This window comes from Lepisosteus oculatus, chromosome 3, assembly GCF_040954835.1.
Source record: "Lepisosteus oculatus isolate fLepOcu1 chromosome 3, fLepOcu1.hap2, whole genome shotgun sequence".
Classification (NCBI taxonomy): Eukaryota; Metazoa; Chordata; class Actinopteri; order Semionotiformes; family Lepisosteidae; genus Lepisosteus; species Lepisosteus oculatus.
Window position 1 is genome coordinate 34,741,343 of NC_090698.1, and position 24,757 is coordinate 34,766,099.

The following is a 24,757-nucleotide window of genomic DNA, read 5'->3' on the forward strand; positions in this document are numbered from 1 at the left end:
GTTTCGTTAGAACTTTTGTATCTTCTTCACAATTATGACTCTATAGAGCTTGTTCCTGTTAACTGGTCTGTCATTATTGCTCACTAGGTTTCTTAGGTGTCCAAGGTCATGTAGGATCTTAAATATGCATCTGATTGTTTGCCTACTCTTTCGCAGTGTTATACAAAATTAATCAAGTGTCTGCATTACCATCTATGAAGTTTAACTGAACAGAACCACCAATTACGATTTATAGTACCAGACAAAAGTTTGAGTACACCTCCTTGAACCCAGGTTTTTCATGATTATCTGTGCTTTAAACTGTATAAACTTATACTTATAACTTAAACTATAAACACGTAATATTTAATTACATGATATGTTTGCTTATAATCTTAAGTGACCTGCAATGAAAATGTTTATTTTTCATTTTCAATAAAATGGATACCCAAAGTAAGCAGATTTCAATTTTAAATAAGTTTAAAATGGTCTTGTTAGATGTTCTCACAGTTAACTAGTATAACCTCATTTACCATTTGTCACCAATTATTGGTAAACAGGTGAGGGTCCAAAATTACTATAAATATAGGGAGCATGTGCAAAACTTCCTGAATGAACATGGCAAAATTTGCTCAATTTAGCAAGGAAAAAATACGTTATTTAATACATTTCTTAAAGACATTACTTTAAGAAATGAAAGTCAATCTTTAAGACAAATTGCAAGAACTTTGCAAGTGTCAGTAACTGCTGTGGCCAAGGCTATCAAGTGATATGAGGTTAACTGTGAGAACATCTACTAACAAAGACAATTTTAAACTTATTTTAGTGCTTTAACACCATGTTATACACATTTCTGACTTTTAACTATCCTGGGCCCCAGACTGAAATCTGCTTGCTTTAGGTTTTCATTTTATTGAAAATGAAAAATTAACATTTTGAATGCGGTTCACTTAAGATTATAAGTACACATAACATGTAATTAAATATTAAGTTTTATAGACAAGTTTATACAGTTTAAAGCACAGATATAATCAAGAAAAAACTGGTTTCAAACAGGTGTACTCAAATTTTTTTGTCTGGTACTGTAGTTAAATACTCTTGGTTTCTCCCTCTTCTGTCACCACAAATAAATCTAGCCTTCAGTCAGTGATGACAGTTTTTATTTTAACTTCTTCAGAATATTGTGTAAAATCTTTCAAGATGGAGGTTTTTTTATCTTTTTGTCAGAAGGTTTTTGTTGATCTGAGTGTTGTATCTTTCCTCTTGGATCTTCAGATCCTTCACATAAATAAGTGGACATAAAAGTGCAAATATAAACATTTGATCTGTATTTCTGAAAAATGCATTCATGCTTTTAATACTGGTCATATCTTCTGTTTTTTTACTGTATGGGGTTTTCCAATTTTGGTATTAGATTCCAAATTAAATTGGTATTACTGGAACACAATCTGGAGAAAGGAGTTTTAGGAGATGGGTTTTCCTTGAATTCTTTAGTAAAGTTAACCTTAGTCAGCATGGCTCATATCAGGTGATTTGCCAAGGCACAATGGAATTGTGATGCCTTACCTTTGCATTTTGCATTGGAAGACCTACATCACTATCTACCGTAAAAAAGAACTGTTTTATTGTGTAAAATTAAATTATTTTTACCAATGTGGAGTCTTGGGCAGCACATCAGATAGACTTTTGAAATGGACTAGACCATCTCTATAGTAATGGAAAATGACATTGTAACTAGATAGGACACAGTGCTTTTCTTTTGGGTTTTTATGGAGTATAGGCCTATGTTAACGTGATATGGTTCCATCTTAAATCAAACCAAGCTCTTGTAAACAATGTACAGGTAACTGCTAAAGTAAAAGAAACATGAAGAATACATAGTATTTTGAAAGCAGGTGCTTCCACACAGGTGTGATTCCTAAGTTAATTAAGCTATTAAGATCCCATCATGCTTGGGGACATGTATAAAAATACTTGGCAGGCCTAGTTGCCCATTATTTCAACAACCATTACTAGAAGAAGACATTGCAGTGACTTTGAGAGAGTGGTGGTCTTTGAGGCACGTTTGGCAGGAGCTTCAGTGGTAAAGACTGCTCAAGTTGCTGCTGTTTCACTAGGAACAATGGCTAAGGTGATGTTGGCATGGAAGTCTAAGGGAAAGACTTCTTCAACTGGAAAAAAAGTGCATACTTCACCACCTTGATGTCCATGTATTGGTTCGAGATGCAAAGCAAAACTGACAAGCAACACTGAATCAGTTGTCTGCAAATGTCAATCTAAGGCATGAACAGGCAGTCTTATCAAGAACATAAAGTGCATAAATTCCTTATTGCAATCTAAAAATGCACTTTTGCAAATAGAGTGGTTGGAAGAACACATGTACTGGTGTATTGAGCAGTGGAAAAAAGTCATATGGTCAGGTGAGTTATCCTTTACCCCGTTCTCAGTGGGAGGATGAATACTTGTGTGTCACAGGCCGAAAAAGCCTACAGGCTCAAGTGCTTGTTTCTCAAGGTGAGGGGTTCTGTTAGCACCATTATGGCATAGGGTGTGTTTTACTGGCATGGTTTAGGTCTAGTCTACAGAAGACAAGGAAAATCCAATAAATACAAAGCCATTATAAAAGATCACGTTCATCCTGCGGCAAAGCATTTCTATCTTGATAGGAGTGGAATCTTCCAAGATTCAGTGCCTCAATCTACAGGGCACAAGTGGTCACTGAATACTTTGATGAGCATGAAATGATGCAAACCATGTGCCATGGCCATCCCAGTTGTCAGATCTCAACCCAGATGAACACTTACATGAGATTCTGGAGCAGCGCCTGAGACAGGGTTTTCCAACACCATCAACAAAACGCTAAAAGCTGTAATGTCTTGTGGAAGAGTGGTGTTACTTCTCTCTAGTAGAGCTCCAGACATTTGTAGGATCTATGCCAAAGCACAATGAAACGGTGGCTTGTTGTGGCCCAGCACCCTATTAAGACACTTTATGTTGGTGTATCCTTTATTTTGACAGTTACAGTACCTGTATGTTAGTATAGGCAAGTGAACGTATTATTTCAGGACGTAACTTACTGTTCAACAGCAAACAAGTCATTTGAAAGTTGCTCTCAATTTACTGCTAGAAAAAGTTACAGTTTATCAGCTAATGTATATTAGAGATTTGAGTTGATAAGATAGAAATGTGAGCAGGTGTTTTTGATAATGATAATTATAATAATGATAATGATAATATAGTTCAGGTGGGTAGATAATATAGCAAATGCAAGAAAATGTTAAACTGAGCACAGTTCTTCAGTTCAGATGGAAATTGAAAAGCTGAGTGTCATAATGTCTGAATGTACTTATAGATACCTGGAATTATATATTTATTCTTGTTTGAGCATGTTCTTCTTTTCATCTGTATTTTAGTGATTAAATGTAGAGTGTTTATGCACTACAGAAGTTAAATCATTTTTTAGCTTGTATTGCTAACAATTATTTTGATTACTTATCAAAGGTCATTGATAAGCTACCTGTTTATGATGGTTTTTCTTGGCTTTTATTGTACAACAGTAGGATATGTTTAGATTATTCTTAATCATGCCTTATTTTCTTTTGAAGTGTGAATAATAAATACAAGTATATTATATTAATAAATAAGTTCATGTGTGCTTTCTTTACACCTGGCAAACGGTTATATAATTCTGTCTCAACATCTGATGTACAAGAAGATGTAGACTAATGAGAGCAGATATGATAGATTCAGTTGATGGGCACAGACGGTTGGTAGCCTAATTTAATTTTTATATTGTTGAGAGGTAGGTTTCTGATAAATTCCTCAAGGCTTAGGAAACTGGCTGAGATCATAAATATTTATTTGATGGTGTGGGTATTAGACCTGTGGGATATGAAGGACATTTGGCACTCCTGGGTTTCTCTCTGTATAAGGTGGTATAACAGTGTAATTTGATGTTTATTATATTTTTTCCATGTTGTTTTCTAGGTAAACACATGAGGATGGAAAATAGCATTTTGTTTCCATGTTGAGTTTTTTAAAACCTTATGAATTAGTCTAAATGTGAAGTATTTTTAACTGATGTTTTCTGCATCTGCGTCAGGAAACAATTACTTTAATTCAGTTTGTGAGAACATAGGAGGTTGCGAATGAGAGGAGGATATTTGGGTCACTTTGGTCATTTGGTAGTTATATTGCTAAAAGAAACTACAAGAACATAAAATATTGGTTTAACTGTTCTGCAACCATGTTTTTCACACATTGTTGTATACTGTACTCAGTTTGGTGGTGCTCTCAAGTCTCAGGATTTACACATTAATATTATATATTGGTATATAAATATATTGGTTATACTGCAACTCTTTTAAAAAAAGGTGTTTATTTTGTTTAAACACTTTGCAGTACTGTAGATTGATGATGTTGTTTGATTTGGATTGAAAGTTTAGTGTCCTTTAAATATATTGCCCTTCTTCAGTCTAAAGTAGATGTTTCTTTAATATAGAAAGTAAAATAGATCCATCTTTAACTTTTAGAGCATATTAAAAATAATACTTTTGTATTTGTTTTTTGTATTTGAATACTTTTAAAAACCCACATACTTAGGAAACTGTAACATTTCATCTTGGGTTATATTCATTCTCAATGATTTATACAAGGTGTTTAGCTCTGTAAACTAAATTTATCTTTATATGCTGGTGACATTTTCCAGGAAAGGACAATTCATTGACCATGTCTGGTCATAATCTCTATCAGAATGCATAAATCATGGTCCTACTTTCTTCAGTATATAAAACTTAAATAATGAACTTTAACTTGATACTCCTGTGTTAAAATTAATTTCCAGCCAGTAGGAACACTATAGCAAACTTCTATTGGCAAACAAAAAAATCTCTTTCTTCAAACATTATTATTTTAGTTTTGGTGGTCTTTTCTGTCTCCATAGAGAATTTAAATCTGCATGTCTGATCTCCTTAGATGATGGCAAGCTTTGTGGGACTCTTGCAAACTAGATCTCAGTTCTTCTTTTTGATTTTGATGTGATAAAAAATGAGAAAGGAAACTGGCTCAAGTTTTGCTTTCTACTAAACAGTTCCATCTGTGTAGCATGATAGAGAAGAAATGGGAAGGGGGGTTGCCCAGGCCTTCAAAATCGTGAAATGGTGGAGTACCATGCTGTTGTGGCTTTGGAAACAGCAGCAGGCTCTGTGAAATGGAGGCTTCCAGTCTGCAGAGCCTGCAGTCTTGCTGTTTCTGCTGTGACGCAGAAGATAATTCTGTCAAGCAGGAGGCAGCAGTTAAGGGGGGGAGGAGGTTCCACTGAGCAGGTTGTGCAATACCCTCACGAAGCAGAGAACTTGACTGGGCAGTGTTGAGCCTAACCCTTCTTTGGCTTCAAGTTCTAAACCATTTTATGTTTATCTTGCTCTTTTTTTAATGAAAAGGTTTTAATATGTTAGATAAGCCCTTTGTTCCTTAAATTCTTGCATAAGTATACAGAAAAGCTCTCTTAAAAATTAACATGAGTTGTCTTTATTTTCAGGAGCTCCAGATTTTTTTTAAAGACTTAGGAACTCAATAAATGCTATCGAACAACCAATCATCTCATCTTCAGAAGGGGGTTCCAAAAGTGAAAATATTGAGATCTGAGATTTTGAATTGGTTTGACTACCAAACTCAATATTGTTTGCATTATTGTAAACAATAAGAAAAAAAATACAGTAGCTTAGTGAGTTCTCTCTTTGGTTCTCTTTATATCTAGCTTTTAAACCATCAGATTTCTGGATATTGATACTCCCACACAAAGAAAGGCTGAAGGCTGTTATGAATCCCCAATCTTGGACTTTATCCTTTATCTTTTAGTTTTGAAATTGATCCCCCTTTTGAGAAGGTTATTTTGCAGCCACCTCTGAAAGCACAATGAGTTCTTTTTGTGTGAAACAACGACATTCCTCTAAGCAAGGCTGTCTTGGCTATTGAGTTCTTTGATTTATGATGTAGCTGATTGTACTTTAAGTAAAAAGGAAACAGCTTTTTCTTGAGTTCATACTTATCAAAATTCTTAATATATACAAAATACCAATAAAACAGAGCAATGCATAAATTCAATGACTTTACCTAGGCTAGCTAAGTTTGGCCAGATGGGAGCTTTATGTGACCTTGCAGTGTGGGTTCCTTACATTTAATTGCAAATAATCTCACTGATGGATTAACAAAATTGCTGTTGCAGTGTCATTTTTAAAGCAAATTCAGCTAGACTCTTTCTGTCTACACAATGTAAGTTACAAACCGAATGGCTTTCACTATCATCTGTTTTGTAGACTTGAAGAAATATGAATCTGAAGGCATCAGTTACATGAGCAAACGGAAATGGAACTTTTGTGGTTTCTGGATTTTGGTTAATGACTTTAATGCTGCTTACAGCAAGTGTATTTTTTAGAGTTACAGTAGCTACCAGAATAAGTGACATTCATATTCATGGGTTAAGAAGGATATTAGCCTCCAAATATGTATGTCTGCCTCCCTCACATTTGTCTATGCCTGTAATGTATAAAAAGGAATAACTGAATTGAAATGGCTCATTTAAAATGGCATCTTAAATTTTAGTCGATGCCAACTTAATGGTGTGGTACTTAATGACTTGGTCTATCAGTAATAAATACTGCTAGTTACAGTTGAAGAAGAAAATATCAACAAGAGCAAACTCAAGACAATGAAGAGCACCTGTTAGGGTGAAACTGTTAAAGTGCTTGTTTCAATTTCAACAGCTTGTTTATGAAGCTACGGGAAACATGATTTTGATTCCTTAAATATGTGCATGTACAGTATATCTACACCACCTTTCAGCAAAGGTAGAGTTAGACAAAGCTAAACTGTATTGTAGAAAATTCATATTTGGAAAAACTCTTTGCACTTAAAGTTGAGTAACTAGGATGACAGGTTTGTGAACTCTGGAATGCAGCTTTGAAGGATTTTGCAAAGAACCTTTCGAAAAAAGAATGGCAAAACCTGCTAAACAGATCCCAACAGCCTCACTTAGTAATCCGATTGCACAACACCTAATCAAAACCCCATAAAGATAAAGAATGACCCCCAATAACTCTTTTGGAATCAGTTTCGAAGATGGGTAGAGGTATTGTAGTAATCATATATTTGGACAAAAGTAAATTTAAAATTTATTTATCTTTCATTGTGCAAGTAAATTACAGTAAAGTTTGTAAAATTACAGAGTAACAGACTTGCATTTCAAAACTTGCACTATTGAAAGACCATCAGGACGAATTGTGATAAGTGCAGTAGTGATTCCTGGTAGACAAAAGGTCACACCAGTAACCGAAAGATAGGTCAGAACCCTGCAGACAGATGTTTAAAGGCAAGGATTCAGGACAGGCAGTCCCCCTTTTAGCATTGGAGTTGAGGACCAGAACCTTTCAATGCTAATTGAAACAATACTAATCAACCAATTTTATCCCATAAGAAATAATTTATTAAGGGAGAATAGGGACCATACATAAGAATGTAAAACATGGCAATGACAGGGGAATGCTTTTCCCATAAGGATAAGTGGAAGATAGCAAGGTTTCTTTTCTGAACTTAAATTAAGGACTTGTTGACAGTAATGCTGTTTTTGTTTAAATAAGAGTGCACACAGTTAAGTTACACCAATGCATTGTTAACCATCACCTAAATTATTTTATGATGGAAACATCATAAATACCAGTGTCACTCACCCTATGGACAACTCACAGACAAGTCATATCTCAATTTATCAACAACTTCAATTCAAAACAGTTTCAATTTAAAAAAATCCTTCTAAGATATGAACAACAATAGATATTTTGCACTGCAGCTATGTTATGTCACTGATATTACTTCATGGGAAGGGAAAGTACTGGAGATTGATCTTGGGCTTTTGTGACTTACCATTCCTATATTTCTCATTATGAAATGAGCTGAACATGGGGCTGCAGTGTTTCAGTGACTGTTGGAAGTTTAAGACTTAGTGCAGCAGTCAAGAAACGTGGCCTCTGCAACTCTTGTAAAGGATGATGGATGCATTTCACTGCCAGAAAACTTTGTCAGAAAATGAACTGACTGTTGGCAATAAATAGACATCGGGTGAAGCTCATCGAGAAACTCTTTGATGATTACTTTCCAGTTGAAGCTGAAACCTACATCTGGATTCACTACCTGGTAAGCTTTAAAATCTGTGAACTACCTGCTTGTTTTTCCATTAAGGCTTAAGAGTGCTTGTTGGAACCTGCACACTGAAGTCCATTAATTCAGAAGTAGAATGAGTGTTGATCCATACCTGAGGTTAAAGCTGAACATTGCACCCTTCTTTTTAGCACTTTGCTCACAACAATAAGTGCACTCAATGCATTCAGTCCTAGAAAGGTAAATCTATAGTTATTAAAATGAGATTTGTCAAATAATACTGTTTTTGTGGTATACTGAGCTCTCACTGATTTTAAAGTAGTTCACAAAAAAGTGTGAGATGCACTGCTTTACACTATAAACTTTAATTTTTCACTATACACGCTCTTTCACTTTATAATCTAAGTTTGTACATGGATGTAGCAATGTAGGATTTATGTGTTCTAATATGCGCTGTTTCTCTGTCAGGAATCTCTTTCCAATTCAAAAGCCTGCTAAAAACATGATTGCCTACAGTCTTTTTTTAAGCAGCTTGGGTGTATGTTACTTAAAGCTTTTGATGAAAAAGGATTAAAAAGAAACCTCATTTTTTCCTTTCAGAAATCTCTTCTGTTTCTCTTGGTTTTAAACACTATAAACATGACTGTTGCCATCTCCATGAACTGCCTTGTTTAGTTGTCCTGCTGAGGCAAAGTTCTTGTGTTTTCTAAGAGTGTGACATTAACGAAGGTCACATAGCAAAGAATCTGCTCATTAAAAGGGTTTCTGTTGGGTGTTCTCAGAAAAGCTTCCTGTTATTTGGTTAATGGTTGACCTAGTTCTGTTGCCATATGCTTCCTGGAACAGAATTTTTAAAAACTGAGTGCAAAATCAAAGACATGGGTTTTTGTATAGAGGTTATGGTACCTATTAAATGTAGAAATACTAGAGATATTCCTAAATAGAAGAATGAAAAATACCATCACCTGTATGAGAAGAAGAAGGTGGTGAACTGAAACTCATTTCATAAAGAAAATGTGTGTGTTCAAAGGGCTTTTCAACCTGTTTAAGGTTCAGTCCTTTTCACCAAATTTTGAGTTCTTGTCGGTTAAACATGACGAGAAAAAACACTTGGATGACTTCATTTAAGATGCTGTTTAAGATATTCTTTAGTGCTGAATCTCTGGTCTTTGTATTGCTGTTCTGTATGATTGTTTTAAAGAGCAAACAAATTTGTTTTTCATCATATTCTAAGATAGAAGATTATGCTCCATAAGGTAATAATTGATCATTTTAGCAAACAAAACATTTTGATTTATGCTGAATACATGACTTCAGAAACAATATAAGTGTGATTACATTAACTCATGGAATATCTGATAAGTCATTCATGTTTTAAATGTTTTAATTCCCAGAGAAAAACACCATTCTGTTCAACACGCCTTTTTGACCTTCTCTCTCAAAAAGAGATTTAACGAGATGAAACTTACTGTTGGACCACATACTTTTTTCTGTCATGGGTGTTCTATGTTTTGTATCAGCATGATTTTAATCATTACAAAATGGAAAGCAAGTGCACAACCTCCCTCAAATACTCACAAAAACGTTTCTGCTTTTTTTGTTTTACATCATCAAGTAATGCATTTTCAGAAATAGTTTTTAGGTAGGAGTGTATAGTGCTTTCAGGAATTGACATTTTATTGTGTATCAGGCTGACACCAAGATAGCACCTGACACTGAGAGGTTTTTGTAAATTAAAAAATACAGTATTGTTTATCAATACCAACCTATAAGCTTATTCTTCTAGTCTAACAACTGCAGTGAAGATGATCAGTTTCCATTAGCCAGTCTTGCCTGTTTTCATATCTGTGGTAGTACAGTAGATCTACTATTAGGCCACTCTCAGTTTTAAACATTGCTATTCAGTATCTTAATCATTGCTATTCGTGACAATACTGTTAATTGTATGTGTTGTACTGGTTTTAATTGTCACAGCATAATTGAAACTTCATACTGAAGGTTTGCTTTTGCTTTTTGACACATATATCATTCAGTTTTTAAACAGCTGAATAGCAGTGAGGTGAATGTTTCCTTGCATGAGATGCTTACTAATACCAATTAAGCACAGTTTTGTGCATAGTTTTGACATAGTAGTATATTACACGATGGCTTTTGGCTGAGTTAAGAACACGAACATTACAAATGAGAAGAGGACTTGGCCTAGGATATGGCCTATCTTGATAGTTTGACAGCTTATAGCCAATTTTTGAAGAATCTCGTCAAACCTGTTTCATCAACAAATGAGTAACAGAAAAGGCTACTTGTGAAAAAACTTTAAGCAGTTTTTTATTTTGACACTATTTACATGCTGTGGACATTGAGGAACAGCAATAAAAAAAGACAACATTTTAGTTATACAGTTAAAAGTGCAGAATTTTGATCAAATTATATGTTAAAATTGTATAATGTATTTGTAAATGTATAATATTGTGTATAGTTTTGGTCACTCCATTCTAGAAAAGACTTTGCTGCTCAATTCAGGAAAGAGAAACCGGATACTTTCCAGGGCTTAAGGGAATGTCCTACACTGACAGGCTGAAAAGAAGAGAAGATAACAAGGAGACCAGGGGTGCCATGGTCAACCCAGCAGGCTTTCTGAGAATGATCAGTGGAATGTGAACCACAGAACAGAAAAGTTAAATATTTTTAAAACCAAGAAAGTTACTTGTGTGATATTCTTTTATCTGGGAATGTCCACCATTTTGCAGCATACCAGGCTTCAAAAGATGTAATATTTCACATCCACGTTTACTATTACCCATACCAGGCTTGAAAGATCCTTTAATCTGTCATTGGCCTTTGGACAGTATAAATGTCAGTTTAGAAAAGGCTTGTTGAAGAGTTTTTATGTGGAAATACTATGTAACTTGTATTACGGGGGTCAGCTCAGTTCTCCAGTGCAGTATAGGGTGGGATAGAAGGACGTAGATAGAATTAGACTTTTACAGATTAGCAATTCAACAATTGAACAGTATATGATTGTTAATTTCTTCTTAAATATACTGTGGGAGAAATATGTTTGTCTAAATGAAACATCAGAGGGAAAATCAGGCTTTGCAGTACATTGTTTTATTATTTTATGAAAATGCTTAAAACAATGGTGTGAGATACATATGCTTAGAGTTTATATACCAAATCTTTTTTCAGGAAAAAAATAGCATTTACTTTGACTTTAGAAGGAGCTCAGGGTAGTTGTCTGTGCTAAGGTTTACAAATGTCTGCTCTTATTGTATTTCAGTATCACCTAATATAGAAAGCAGAGGGGATTTCAAGGGCATGGGATTTTGAAAGTCAGCTACAGCATTCATATTTTTTTTTGTAAAACTTTACACTCATGTATTTGCTTTTACTGTACATTGCATTAGAATGCTAAGCTTGATCTGGGGAATATGCTAAGCTTTTGATAATAAAGATTTATCATTTCTAAACTTTTGGGTTTACATTTTCCTCACATCATGTACTGTAATAGCTTCTATAACACATTATGGTTGTATTAGAAATTGAAAACCCAGATTTATAATTTTAAATACAGCATTTGTAATTGTATAGTTTTTATATATAATTAACCTAGTGCATTGCAATTAGTTCAACAATTTAACAGGGTATTTAATATTTTAGGAGTTTGTTTGCTAATGTATGTGTTTCTTTTTAACATTTGTCTCATTTCTGACTACATGAGTAATACTGCTCTACAGTGTGCTTCCTCTGTCATTGTTTCAGTTCAATTCTAGTCTTTGCTTGTTGTCTTTACTTAACTCCTACCTATTCTCATTTAATTGAGTTTAAGTTAGTATTCTGCAGTTTTTCAGCTGGAGAAGATATTACAATGCTTCAGCAATGAGCAAGCTGTTTTAAATAACCACCACCCTACCCTGAACGTTTTGTATTGACAAACTCTTGGCTGCATTGATCCATAAAATCTACTCCAAATTATAAACTGATCAAAACATAATCTAGATTAAGGACTGATTAGAAAATACAGTATTTGAGTTTTTGTCCTGCTTGTAATTTGTCAATAACCTCTGAGGCAATGCACTGCTGTCACAGCTACATATAGACCTTTGCCAAGACTGCCCCCACAAATGGAAGTGTAAGTGGGTTTGGTTGTTTGATTGCTTTACTGTGTTCTTTATTGATTAATCTTATGGTTATATTTCAATGCAAGGCACTAGAATTTTCTTTTTGTTACAGGCATCTCTTGATATGGAAATAATTTACTGTAGCTTGACCTTCAAGACCTTCATTGACCTTCATTATGTTCAAAACTGCAGTATATTGTAGGCCTATAACAAGCCATGTTGTACAATACATAATGACTTTACAATACTTTTCACAATTTTCATCTGATTTTTTCCCCTGGATTTCCTGCTGCACTACTTTAAAAAAGTAAAAAACAGAATGGCTATGACACCACAGAATGGCTATTTTGCATGTTTGTAAAAGTCTTCATTTTCAAAAATAATGAAAAATTTATTTTCATATGCTCATATCATGCCAAGGAAGTAAAGTGTTCAACTAATTATGGAAGTTTAATGAGCTTCTTTAATTTGTCCCTGTTGTATGAAATGTCATCTTACTCATTGAACAAAGCTAGCATATGGCTTAAGATGCAGAAAATATGAGCCATCACTGCATGCTTTCATGAAACGTAATTATGTATGTGTGCAGTGGTGAAGTTACAGCTTTTTGTATAGGAAAGTATGAAAAGTAGCTCTGCTTGGTCAAAGTTAGCATGGAACTACTGAGAAATAATATACGCCAATAGTAATATAAAATAATACAAAATATTTTGAAATTCTGTGGTTGAAACCATTTGATTTTATTCTGAGCGTGTAACAGGCTTATAAACATAGGTAACATTCAACTTTCTTTAACATTTGGCATTTCCAAGGGCTTGCAGCTTATGACCATACAGGATATGTACTATGTACAATACATTTTCATATATTTGTATGTTAGATTTTTCTGAAGTTCAGCCTTGGCCTTGAAGCCAAATTCAGCCAACCACAAAGCTCTACTTCATCTGTGACCACTGGTTACATTTTGGTGTCAGAGCAAAGAAACCCTTCTCTTCCTATCTCTTTCTTCCTCCTGCCTTTACATTTCTTTGGGTTATTGTCATGTTAAAGTTGAAAAGGAATTACACAGCCAATGAGGTGTTAGTTTTAAAGTTTTAAAGTACGGTACAGTGGCTGTCGTTAATGCAAGTAATTTGAGATGTGGAAAAACCATAATATAGTTGAAGTTATTAAGGCTATTTGTATATAGTCACAGCTAATAGCTAACATTTCAAGAGGTATTATACTGATGCAATTGGATGATTGCCTAGAGACCCCGTGAAGTCAAAATATGAGATGAGAAATCCAGAGATTCTGGTGCTCAGGGTTCTGGAACCCTACATGTTAGGTACCCAGCCTTTAATTAGCTTACCTATGGTTTCTGGCCTTTCAACCCCATCTGTAACACATCATTTCAGGAAACATTTCATGTGGTATTTAGAAATGACAGGTCTAAGCAAATGTTTATACAGCAAGGAAAGAAATTTACTTAAATGAAAAGCCAACTCTTAGATTTCACTTGGGTAGTTTTTTTTTGTCTGTATCTTCTAGCCAACAACATTGTTTCAAAAACTGTCAGAAAGAATGAAAAGGCAAAAAATACTCCTTCGAAGGCAGAATTGAGAAAGTAATATAATGTGCATAAAAAAAACACTAACATTATTATTTGTTAGATGCATGTTCCTCTGCATTCTAATCAAGAAATATTTTTTTTATGATGAAGCCCTTTAAATGGTTGTGCAGGGTTTCTCTGAATTGCTGATTGTGAGCTCTTGTGTTTTAAGAGCTTTTCATCCTGACTGCAATCTTCTGGAAGGCATCAGAGTTAACCTTTTACATGCTTGTGCATATAAAAATAAAGAATCGTCCATTTCCCACTCCAAAATTCTACAACCTTTTAATGTCTTTTTTGTTGAAAATATCTCCGTTCTTTTCATTTAACAAAAATAGCTGTTTTTATCATTTATGAGTTTGTTTTCCTGTAGGTTTATTGTCCTTTTTGCTGGGTCACAGTTACTTCCACAGACATGTTCTCTGTAAAATAGATGTTTTTTCCTGCAGTTGTTTCGGATATCTTTTAGTATATTGGTTCCTTGAAAAAAGGCCTATCTACCAAAATCTGAAAAAGTAACAGACTGATAATATACTCAGTAGCTCCTTTCTACTGCATGAAATGGTGGACCAGTGGTTAAGGACAGAACCTCTGTACTCTTAATCAGCTTAACACTGGCTTATTCAAAAGACCTCTTTCAGGCAGAGCAGCTGCCTCTGCAGAGTTTGAGTAGAGGGTGTGACTGTTGGCAGCCTTATGCTGATGCAGACAGACCGGTTGGTGATTAACAAATGTCAGTAGACTTTGGAATCTGGGGAGCATAGTCAGATGGCTTTGTCCTCTGTGTGCAGTGGAAGGTCTCCCAGGTGGCTGGGTCATGCTGGCATATTTTGTTTCCCTGCTCATGGCCGAAGAAAGCTGCAGATGTTTTCTAAGCTCTAAAAAGGGAAGTTCAGATATGCTTTGAATTTTTAGACCCCCTTGCTGAGTTTAGTTGGCAGTTCCCATTTTTTTAAAGAATTGAAGAAGCGTCTTTCTGTATACGTTTTGAGATTTTTTCATTTATAGACTGTTCGAAAGTGTGAAAGCAATAGTCTTTGAGCTGGCAGAGAAGATGTTTGTTAAGCTGTCCAGTAAAAGACTTAGGTACATCTGGCAAATACATTTCTGTCAGCAACTCTCTCGTGACTCAGCTGCCTGAGATGTAGCTCAGATATGTGGGGCCATGTTGTGTGCTAAATGAACACCTTAGCCAGAATCTAAAAGTCCTAAAATGGCTGCTCCTTGAGCTCCAAAGAGCTGTGCAGCTTTGAGCTTCTCACAGCTTTTGTTAGATGGTCATTAGACAAATGCATTGTACTTTGTGGACAGAGTTTGGCAGACTTGAAAGAACAAAAGCTGGGGATAGCATAAGTGTGCTGTTTTGTTGCCTTTTCTCTCTTTATGTCCATATCCTTAACAAATAGCAGTAGCTTGGCAGCAGACCGGAATTTGTTTAGAGATCCCATGAACTGTTAAAGACAGGGGTGGGGCATTTATGGTGCTGTAATATGACCTGATACTTGATAAAGAGCAGGCTTTTTCTGGACACTGAGGGTGTTTGTTTTTAAGGTCAAGCAGATGACACCAACTGATTCTGAAGTTCCATGTGTTTGAGACAGCCTAACCTAATAGGTTTCTAATATTCATCTGATCACTGAGTTTCTGTCTCATCTTAAGAGATCATGTATGAAGTGGCATATCTGTGTCATTAAAAAGAACCACAAAAACAGGTTTTGAATTGCATTTGCTCGTCCTGTGCAGGACATGCTACTGGTAATAAGTGCATTTCAGAATTTTATCATTAATTATTTTCTATCTCTTATACCGATAGCTTTACAGTAAACAGATTTTCATGCTTTTTTAAGCAATTTGTACTGGAGCACTTTTTTCTTTTCTATGTCTTTGTACGAGTGAAATATTTCTCTTTTAACTTGTGCAGAAATACTAATTGCCCACTTTTGTACAGAATAGCTCTTTTAACATCTCATAAGAAGGATGACTATTACTTATTGGTCCGTCAATACCACAGATCTCGTATAAAGTGTGGTAAAAAATTATATATACTTGTGATCTGTTGTAAATAAGTTGATGTTTCCTGCATAGCTGCCATGTTCCAATTATTGTTTGATACTGTTGAAAGCAAATAGTGTGATATATCAAGGACCTTCTGTTGCCATTTTCTAAAGTATGGCTGACAGATGTCGAACTTAAACAGAAATATATTGTTATTGATTGTGTTTGCAGCGGTGATTGCAGGTCTTTGCTTTTCTATCATGTAACAGTTGAATTAAGGAACTTTACAATGCCCCTTATAACATAACTTCATGCTGCATGTTGTGTGAGTAACTTGTGATATCCAACTTGCCAGTGACTACTGGCACCCCAAACAAAGAAAACCAGGTTACCATCATGGTGGTATCTAGTGACACATGGCAAAGCAGCTGCAGCATATATTTGACCGTATATTTGAATCCCTCTGGTCTCCCTTTTTTGCTGTGTAAATGGAAGTTTTAAAAGCTGTACTGAGTTTATGTGCTGATTTCAATACAATTGCCATGCATTGTCATGCTCGATCTATGAGACTGTTCTATCTCTGTGATATCCAACTTTTTATATAGTTAAAAAAACGTTTTTACTTAGGACACTCAAGATAACGCAGTGTAATAACAATGTGGTTTAGTAGGTCTTACAACTAGGAGATACTGGATCATTGCACCCATTCCATAATCCAATATTTTACAATGAGGAATTTATAGGATAGGGTGTTCCCTTTTAGTTAGAATCAGTTACTGACTTTTGCCAAACTGCATATACTTCAGGGGTGCAATAAAGTGTAAACACTTGTAATCGATTCCAGTGACTTATCCTAAGGAAAAGTAAGACAAATCACTCATATTCCTTTTTGTTGTTTACATTTTTTTAAGCAGTTTCCTAGTCCTATCCTTCTTAGAATATTTGAAGATGTGTCATAGAACCTACCTTAATAGTTACTTTAAAACCATGATTTGTTTTGTTTTTTCTTTACAGGTTTCCCTGATTTTGCAGGGAGTCCTCAATAATGGAGGTGCTACAGTGTGATGGCTGTGATTTCCGGGCTGATAGCTATGATGACCTCAAGGCTCACATCCAGGATGTTCACACAGCTTTCTTGCAGCCCACAGCAGTCGTGGAGGGGAACTCTGGTCCACCCAGATCTGATTCTTTAACTTCCCTCAGTCAGGCTGAAGAGGTTGAAGACGAGCTGAATGCTTTGAAAAACGAATATGGATCCCCACATGAAAGAGCAGGTGGTATTACAAGATTTGAGTTCAAAATGTGAATAGTTACTTTAAATGGAGTACAGGTAGAGCATGTGTGTTTTTAGTTTGGGTATTTATTGGAAGTACTGGAACAGACTAAGCAGGAACCATGTGCATTCATAATTAGTTTCTTATTGCTTATTGTCATTTGAATCGTCACCTAAGCTTGTGGATGGATAATATTCTTGTGGTTGCACATGAATCCGGATTCCATGTTAGGCCTTTTAAATTGCAGTGAGCTTTTTTTCCCTATCCCTATTCAGTCTCAATCTTAGAAGTGGAGAGTATCACAAAACTAAAGCCTTAAATTCTACCTCATGATTAATATTTTAATTAAAAGTGCACAGAATATGGCCATGTAATTTCTTCATCTTTTTGTAAGATATTTTGAGTGTAATATACTCATCAATCAATATCATTAGTTTTGTGTGTATGAATTAAAATTTACAAATTTACATTTCATATAGAATATTGTCCTCTTTTCAAACTCTTTTACAGCAGCTTAATAACCAATGAAAGTAATATGTGTAAAAACGGTCACAAAACAGTTTTTACCCTAGAAAAGTGTTACAGCTGTAATGAAACAACTTTAATCAGGTGAATATGTGCTATCCCCAAATCATGCTATTTGTGGATAATTCGGAATATTTGTCTCAAAATAGCTTTAAATAAAGGATAACAAATCTTTTTGTTCTGAGTTAATATATGAGATGTAAAAGCAGGATGCTTTTCACAGGATCTTTAGCAAGAATTTATGTAAACATCTTTGCAGTGTGTTTTTGTTTGAGAGATGCAAAAAATCTGCAATAAAATTGCATTTCCTTCCTTGCAACGAATTAAATCTAACATCTTTCTGTCTTTTATTTATTTTTTATTTTTTAGGGATTCATTCTTATGATTCTGATTCTGGACACTTTTCCAGTCCTAACCAAGTGATTTACAATCAGCCAGGAAGCCAGTCTTCTAAGCCAGCAAACCAGTTTTTCCAGTGCAAGTTCTGCGTCCGTTACTTTAGATCAAAAACCCTTCTCAATGAGCACTCAAGGAAGGTCCATGGTTTTGTTGGAGGTGCTTTGCTAAGTGGAGGGAATCCACAGTCTTCACAGGCTTCTAAACAGTCAAACTACAGCATTCTCATGCATGATGGCTTTGGGAAAGTTTTCTCCTGTCAGTATTGTACCTATAAATCTCCACGTCGGGCCAGGATTCTAAAACACCAAAAGATGTACCATAAGAGCAACCTGATAGACTCTTCAGGGTCTGCTGCTGAGGCCATCTCAGAATCCTCCTCCATAGCATTATCTTCACAGGAGCCTTCCAGTGATCTGCCAGAGGAGGTAGTTGAGCGTAGTATTTTGGAGTCAATGGTCAAGCCTTTAACCAAATCCAGAGGAAATTTTTCATGTGAGTGGTGTGGTTACCAGACTTTACGACGAGAGAGATGGTGTGATCACATGATGAAGAAGCACCGCAATATGGTTAAGATCATTTCATCTCTCCGGCATCATCAAGATGGAGGTAATGTTAGCTCTTCCAAATCTGACTCACCTGCCTCATCAAGGACCACTCCCAACTCCAGCTTTATGCCTAAGAGTTTAAGTGGCAATGAAGGTTCCTCACCCAACATCACTAGTATCAGAGGAGCGTCAGGAAATTCAATGTTACGGTCATCTCCTGGGCATTCAAGCAAGTTTGCATCTTTTCAGTATTCACAGATGAAATCTAAGACGACTAATAGTGCAGGCTCCTCAATTATGACTGAAAGATCAGCATTTGGAATCTCTGATTTGCCCAACACAAGTATAGACATAGAGACAAACAGCATACTCAATGATTCCAGAAGTAGCTCCGATGAGGATCTTGCGGAAATGGATGGCTCAAATCATGTGAACTCTTCATCAGTAGAAAGCTCTGCCAAGCAGCTGTTGTCTGAAGAGGATAATAAAATGCTGGAGACAAAAGGAATACCATTTCGAAGGTACATGAACAGGTTTCAGTGCCCTTTTTGTTCTTTTCTTACCATGCATCGCCGGAGTATCTCTCGACATATTGAGAACATCCACCTTTCTGGCAAGACCACTGTATATAAGTGTGATGAATGTCCTTTCATTTGCACCAGTCCACTAAAGTTAGGAACTCACAAGCAGAGTCACATAGGGACTGCCTCTGAATGGGAAACAGTGAACATATCCAGTGAAACCCTAGGTATTCTGAATGAGGGGACAGAGCCAACAAATGGAGGAAATGCCAGCTCTAAAGTTAATGGTAAAAAATTCAACATGCTCAGTGAGCTTAACCAACCAAATCCTCACAGATGCACCCTCTGCAGTTTTTCAACTACTACTCTGAAAGGTTTGCGTGTCCACCAGCAACATAAACATTCTTACTGTGACAACTTGCAAGCACCCAGTTTTGAAGGGTCCTCAAATGAGCTGCAGGACTCTGAAACAGAGACATACAGCTCCCCAAACTATGTGCAGAAAACACAGACCTCAATTCTTGGCTTTTCATCAAAAAAACATTTAGGTTCCAAGAGTGCAAGGAAGTCTATTAATGACTTACCTTTGGATTTGTCTCCAGTCAAAAAAAGAACTCGAATAGATGAAATTGCTAACAATCTTCAGAGCAAGATTAGTCAAAGCAAACAGCAAGAGGACACGGTCATCAACTTGGAGGATATGGATGATGAAGAGGAAGAAGAAAATGATGTTGAAATTGAAATGGATGAGGAGAAAGAAGAAACACAAGCTGAACAACTGATAAAAAATCGGACCTACAACAAGTCTAGGCACCAAATGTACCTGAGAGAAGCTGAAAATTCTCAACAGGATAGCCTTTCCACAAAAGAGAAGATTAGCCTGCAGCAGAAATTTGGTTCAACTGATATGACAATTGAACTGACCATTTCGGATGAGGAGGATATTGAAGATGACTATGGTGCTTCTAGTCAGTCCAAAGATCTGCATAGTCATGGTGATCAAGAGAGCAGAGATGCTTTTCAAGATAGCATTGATTACAGCGAGGAATCTGGAACCCTTTTTTACTGCAAACATTGTGATTACCATAACAAATCTGCGCGCAGTGTAAGCACACATTATCAGCGAATGCACCCATATATAAAATTTAGCTTTAGGTACATCCTAGATCCAGATGATCACAGCGCTGTCTATCGTTGCTTAGAGTGTTATGTTGAATATACAAATTTTGATGATCTTAACCAGCACTATGGAGAACATCATCCTGAAGCTAGCAATGTCTTGAACTTCAATCAACCTGATCTAGTTTATAGGTGCCGCTTCTGCTTATATACCAGTCCAAATGTTCGAAGCCTGATGCCTCATTACCAAAGAATGCATCCCACAGTGAAAATCAACAATGCCATGATATTTTCAAGTTATGTGGTTGATCAGCCTCAAAAGATGACCAGTGAGTCCCAAACTCTGAGAGAAATCTTAAATTCTGGTCCCAAAAACTTTGCAGCTTCTTCTCCTGCAGCCCGCAGTTCTTCTCAGTCTAGTCCTGTTCATAAAAGTCTTTCCAAAACCCAAGAGTCAAGTTCAGAAACTGATTCACAAAAAGAAACCACAGTGAACAATGTCGTGGTCTATGATTGTGACATGTGTTCCTTTGCCAGCCCCAACATGCACTCTGTCTTGGTTCACTACCAGAAAAAGCATCCAGAGCAAAAGGCTTCATATTTCCGTATTCAGAAAACTATGAGGGTGGTTTCTGTAGATAGGTCTCAGACTACAACAAATTCTATCTGTGATATGACCAACCCAGCCCCTCCAAAGGTATCTAATCCTCTTCCAGTAGAGGTGGAAGAAGAGATTTACTATTGCAAACACTGTGTTTACAGCAATCGTTCAGTAGTAGGAGTGCTTGTTCATTACCAAAAGAGACACCCAGAAATTAAGGTCACAGCAAAATATATTAAACATGCTCCTCCTACACCAGGCCTTATGAAGCTAATGGAGGAACTACAGATTGCACCACCGAAGCAGTTTTTAAACCAGTTTAATAATGGGGTTGATGTGTCCAGTTCTTCCCAGTCTAGGTCTGGTGGTGAAAAAGGAGAAGGAGAAATGATGTTCTTCTGCCAGCATTGTGACTATGGGAACCGCACTGTGAAAGGAGTGTTGATACACTACCAGAAGAAGCACAGAGATGTAAAAGCAAATGCTGATCTTGTACGACGACACACTGCTGTGGTTCGTAGCCAACGAGAGCGGGCTCAAATGAGCCAGTCGGGGACAATGTCAACTTCACCTTCAGGTTCTGATCCTGAGAAGACTAGGCCCCTGCGGGCTTTGAAATGCAGACATTGCTCCTACTCATCCCCGTATGTTTATGCTTTGAAGAAGCATCTAAAGAAGGACCATCCTACTATAAAGGCTACAGCTATAAATATTTTGCATTGGGCTTATCAAGATGGCATTCTGGAGGCTGGGTATCATTGTGAGTGGTGCATCTATTCCCATGCCGAACCAAATGGATTGCTCATGCATTACCAAAGACGTCATCCTGAGCACAACGTAGATTACACCTACATGGCCACAAAGTTGTGGGCAGGCCCAGACACTTCATCCACTCAGCAAGTGGGAAGTTCAGAAACCAAGCACTACCAATGTAGAGATTGTGCCTTTGAGGCTTGTTCCATTTGGGATATCACCAACCACTATCAAGCTGTTCATCCATGGGCCATCAAAGGAGATGAATCTGTGTTGCTGGATATTATAAAAGGGAACAATGCATCAGAGAAGGTGCAAACTTCAATGACTGAAGCACATGTTTCTGTGGCCAGTCCATTCCACCGTCAACCCTCTGAGCAAGATGAAGAATCGGTGGAAGTTTCAGGAGCTTCCCCTGAAATAATCACTCACCTTTCCTTTGCTAGCACCTCAATTTCAAGTAACCCATATCAGTGCACTGTTTGTCTGTCTGAATACAACAGCCTACATGGTCTTTTGACCCACTATGGCAAGAAACATCCAGGCATGAAAGTTAAGGCTGCTGATTTTGCACAAGAAGCAGACATAAATCCCAGTTCTGTTTACAAGTGTCGGCACTGTCCTTATGTGAACTCTCGCATCCATGGAGTGCTCACACACTACCAGAAGAGACACCCTTTAGTTAAGGTCACTGCGGAAGATTTTGCTGATGACATAGAGCAGGTGATAGAAGTAAATGATGGAGATGAAAAATGTAAATCACAGAGACAGGGCTATGGTGCTTACAGGTGCAAAATGTGCCCTTATACTCATGGAACCTTGGAGAAGCTGAAAATTCACTATGAAAAATACCACAACCAACCTGCATCAGACATGTTCAAACCTTCTCCCTCCCATTTTTCGGTTTCTAAAGATGATACACTTGCTGAATGCAGTGCTGCAAATCTTGTAGAAGTGCAAGAAGTTGGTGAGTTTATTCCAGCTCTGTCTCAGTTCCCTGTTGACAAAAGTGAAAAACATACTGTATTCAGGTGCCAATTGTGCAAGTATTTTTGCTCCACACGAAAGGGCATAGCTAGGCATTACCGAATCAAGCACAACAATGTCAGAGCTCAGCCAGAAGGCAAGAACAATGTCTTTAAATGTGCTTTGTGTTCCTACACAAACCCAATTCGCAAGGGCTTGGCAGCCCATTACCAAAAGCGTCATGACATTGATGCATACTATACCCACTGCCTGGCAGCTTCAAAAACTACCACTGAGAAGCCTAACAAGGTAGTAGTACCTGTGACTTCTCAGTCAGAAGGTCCTGCATTAAGTGAAGAGCTGAGACTAGCAGTGGAGAGAAGGAAATGTTCCTTGTGTCCTTTCCAGGCATTCAGCAAGAAGAGTATTGTTTCTCATTACATCAAACGTCACCCAGGAGTATTTCCCAAGAGGCAACATTCCAGCAAGCTTGGGCGCTACTTCACAGTGGTGTACGAGAAGGAACCTGAAAAAAATGTTACATCTGAGGAAAGGAAACAGACAGAAGAACAGCCAGAGACTGAGCAAGAGAAAGATATTGAATGGCTGCCATTCAAGTGCATTAAATGCTTCAAATTGTCCTTCAATACAGCTGAGCTACTCTGCATGCACTATACTGACTACCACAGCAAAGACCTCAAACAGGACTTCACCATCATGCCCAGTACAACACGGTCTACTGATGATCACTACCAATGTGCCCATTGTGACATCAAGATTATAGGAATGATAGAACTTAGCACACACTTAATCAACCACAATGAGGAGTTTCAGAAGAGAGCAAAACGGCAGGAGAGAAGGAAACAGCTTATGAGCAGACAGAAGGGAAATGAACAGACTGAAAGCAAAGCTGAGAAGGTAAGTTAAATGATTTCATAATTTTGACATGCCTGACATTTTGATATTTAAGAGTGTTTTAAGAACTGTTATCCAAGTCTATTAGTACAGTTTCAAATGCTAAAATGGGATTCTGTTTTTATCACTATAATTAATCAAAATAAGTATTGCTTGCTCCTGTCAAATAAATGATGTAGCCAAAGTTTTAATGTTCTAGTCAATGAACATTCAAAATTCCAATTCTAATTAACCAAACTATTTTTTAAATCAATTGCTTCAAAGTGAAAGTAAAAAAGAAATTGGAATGTTTTACTTTATTAGAAAAGATGCCAAGCACTGCTATAGCCTGTAGTGGAAAACGTATCATCCCATTACAGTCAAGATGAGAGAAATTTAAAAAAAATTGGCAGTTCTGGGACATTAATTCAAAAAGCTGTTCATTTTACAGTGTAGCATTTGATAGATTGAGGGCTTAAAATCCCACATGATTTCTGTTCAGTACCTTTCACATGCTATGATAAATTCCTGAGAAAAAAATAGAAATTGTGCCAAAGGATCTGTTGTGGTCTCGGCGCATTTGGCCTTTTAATATATTTTACCCAAAAAGATTTCATCTGTGAATGAGCTCTGCTCTTTGCACCTTCCAAGGACAGTGGCTAGAACCTGCCTAATTAGCCTTAACTTTGAGTACTTCAACAGATCAATGAATCTTTGGTCTCTTTTTGGGATTTGTCTCTTGCCCTGGACAGGCTTGAGTTCAGATGGTTGTCTGAATGTTTTCACTTCATTAGCTACTTAAAGGAAGGTTCATGGTTCTTCTGTAAAGGCAGAAATGTACTTTAATTCATCACAAGTATCTTACATTGAAGCTGCATGCAAATTTAATAAAAGTCCATTTACAGAAATTAGTAGTTTTTAATGTATAATAGAATACATTTTGTATTTTTGATCCCCTAGCAAAAAATCATACTGTATTCTATTAAATATTACTCATTTTATGTATCTTGTTTATTCATTATGATATATATCATGTTAAAAATAGCTATACAGTATTTAACAGTCAAGGACTGTGGGTATGAGATTTTATTTATGAATATTGTCCCCTGTTGACTTGAAATACAGAACAGCATAAAACTATTGTGTATATACATGCAAGTTTATTCCACGGATGCAATGTTGGCCTTCTTGTGCTAGATGAATGTGTCTTAGGTGGCCATGCTGAGAGGACATATTTCACATATTGGCTGTTTATTGGTTAGAGGTTTCAGATATGGAGATGTTTTGGAGCATATAATTACTGTGCAGTGACACTATCATTGC

At 36.5% G+C, this 24,757-nt stretch overlaps 1 protein-coding gene across 3 annotated transcripts in view; it reads left to right on the plus strand.

Annotated features, from left to right (window-relative positions):
• The window catches only part of znf462 (zinc finger protein 462), a 96,733-nt gene that overhangs the window by 16,488 nt on the left and 55,488 nt on the right, over positions 1-24,757 (plus strand). For all 3 annotated transcript variants that reach the window (XM_015337355.2, XM_006627049.3, XM_015337362.2), the window contains exons 2-3: positions 16,852-17,111; positions 18,006-23,458. In XM_015337355.2, the coding sequence (XP_015192841.2) occupies positions 16,883-17,111; positions 18,006-23,458 (5,682 nt within the window). In that variant the 5' untranslated portion in view covers positions 16,852-16,882. The remainder of the gene's footprint in view (positions 1-16,851; positions 17,112-18,005; positions 23,459-24,757) is intronic.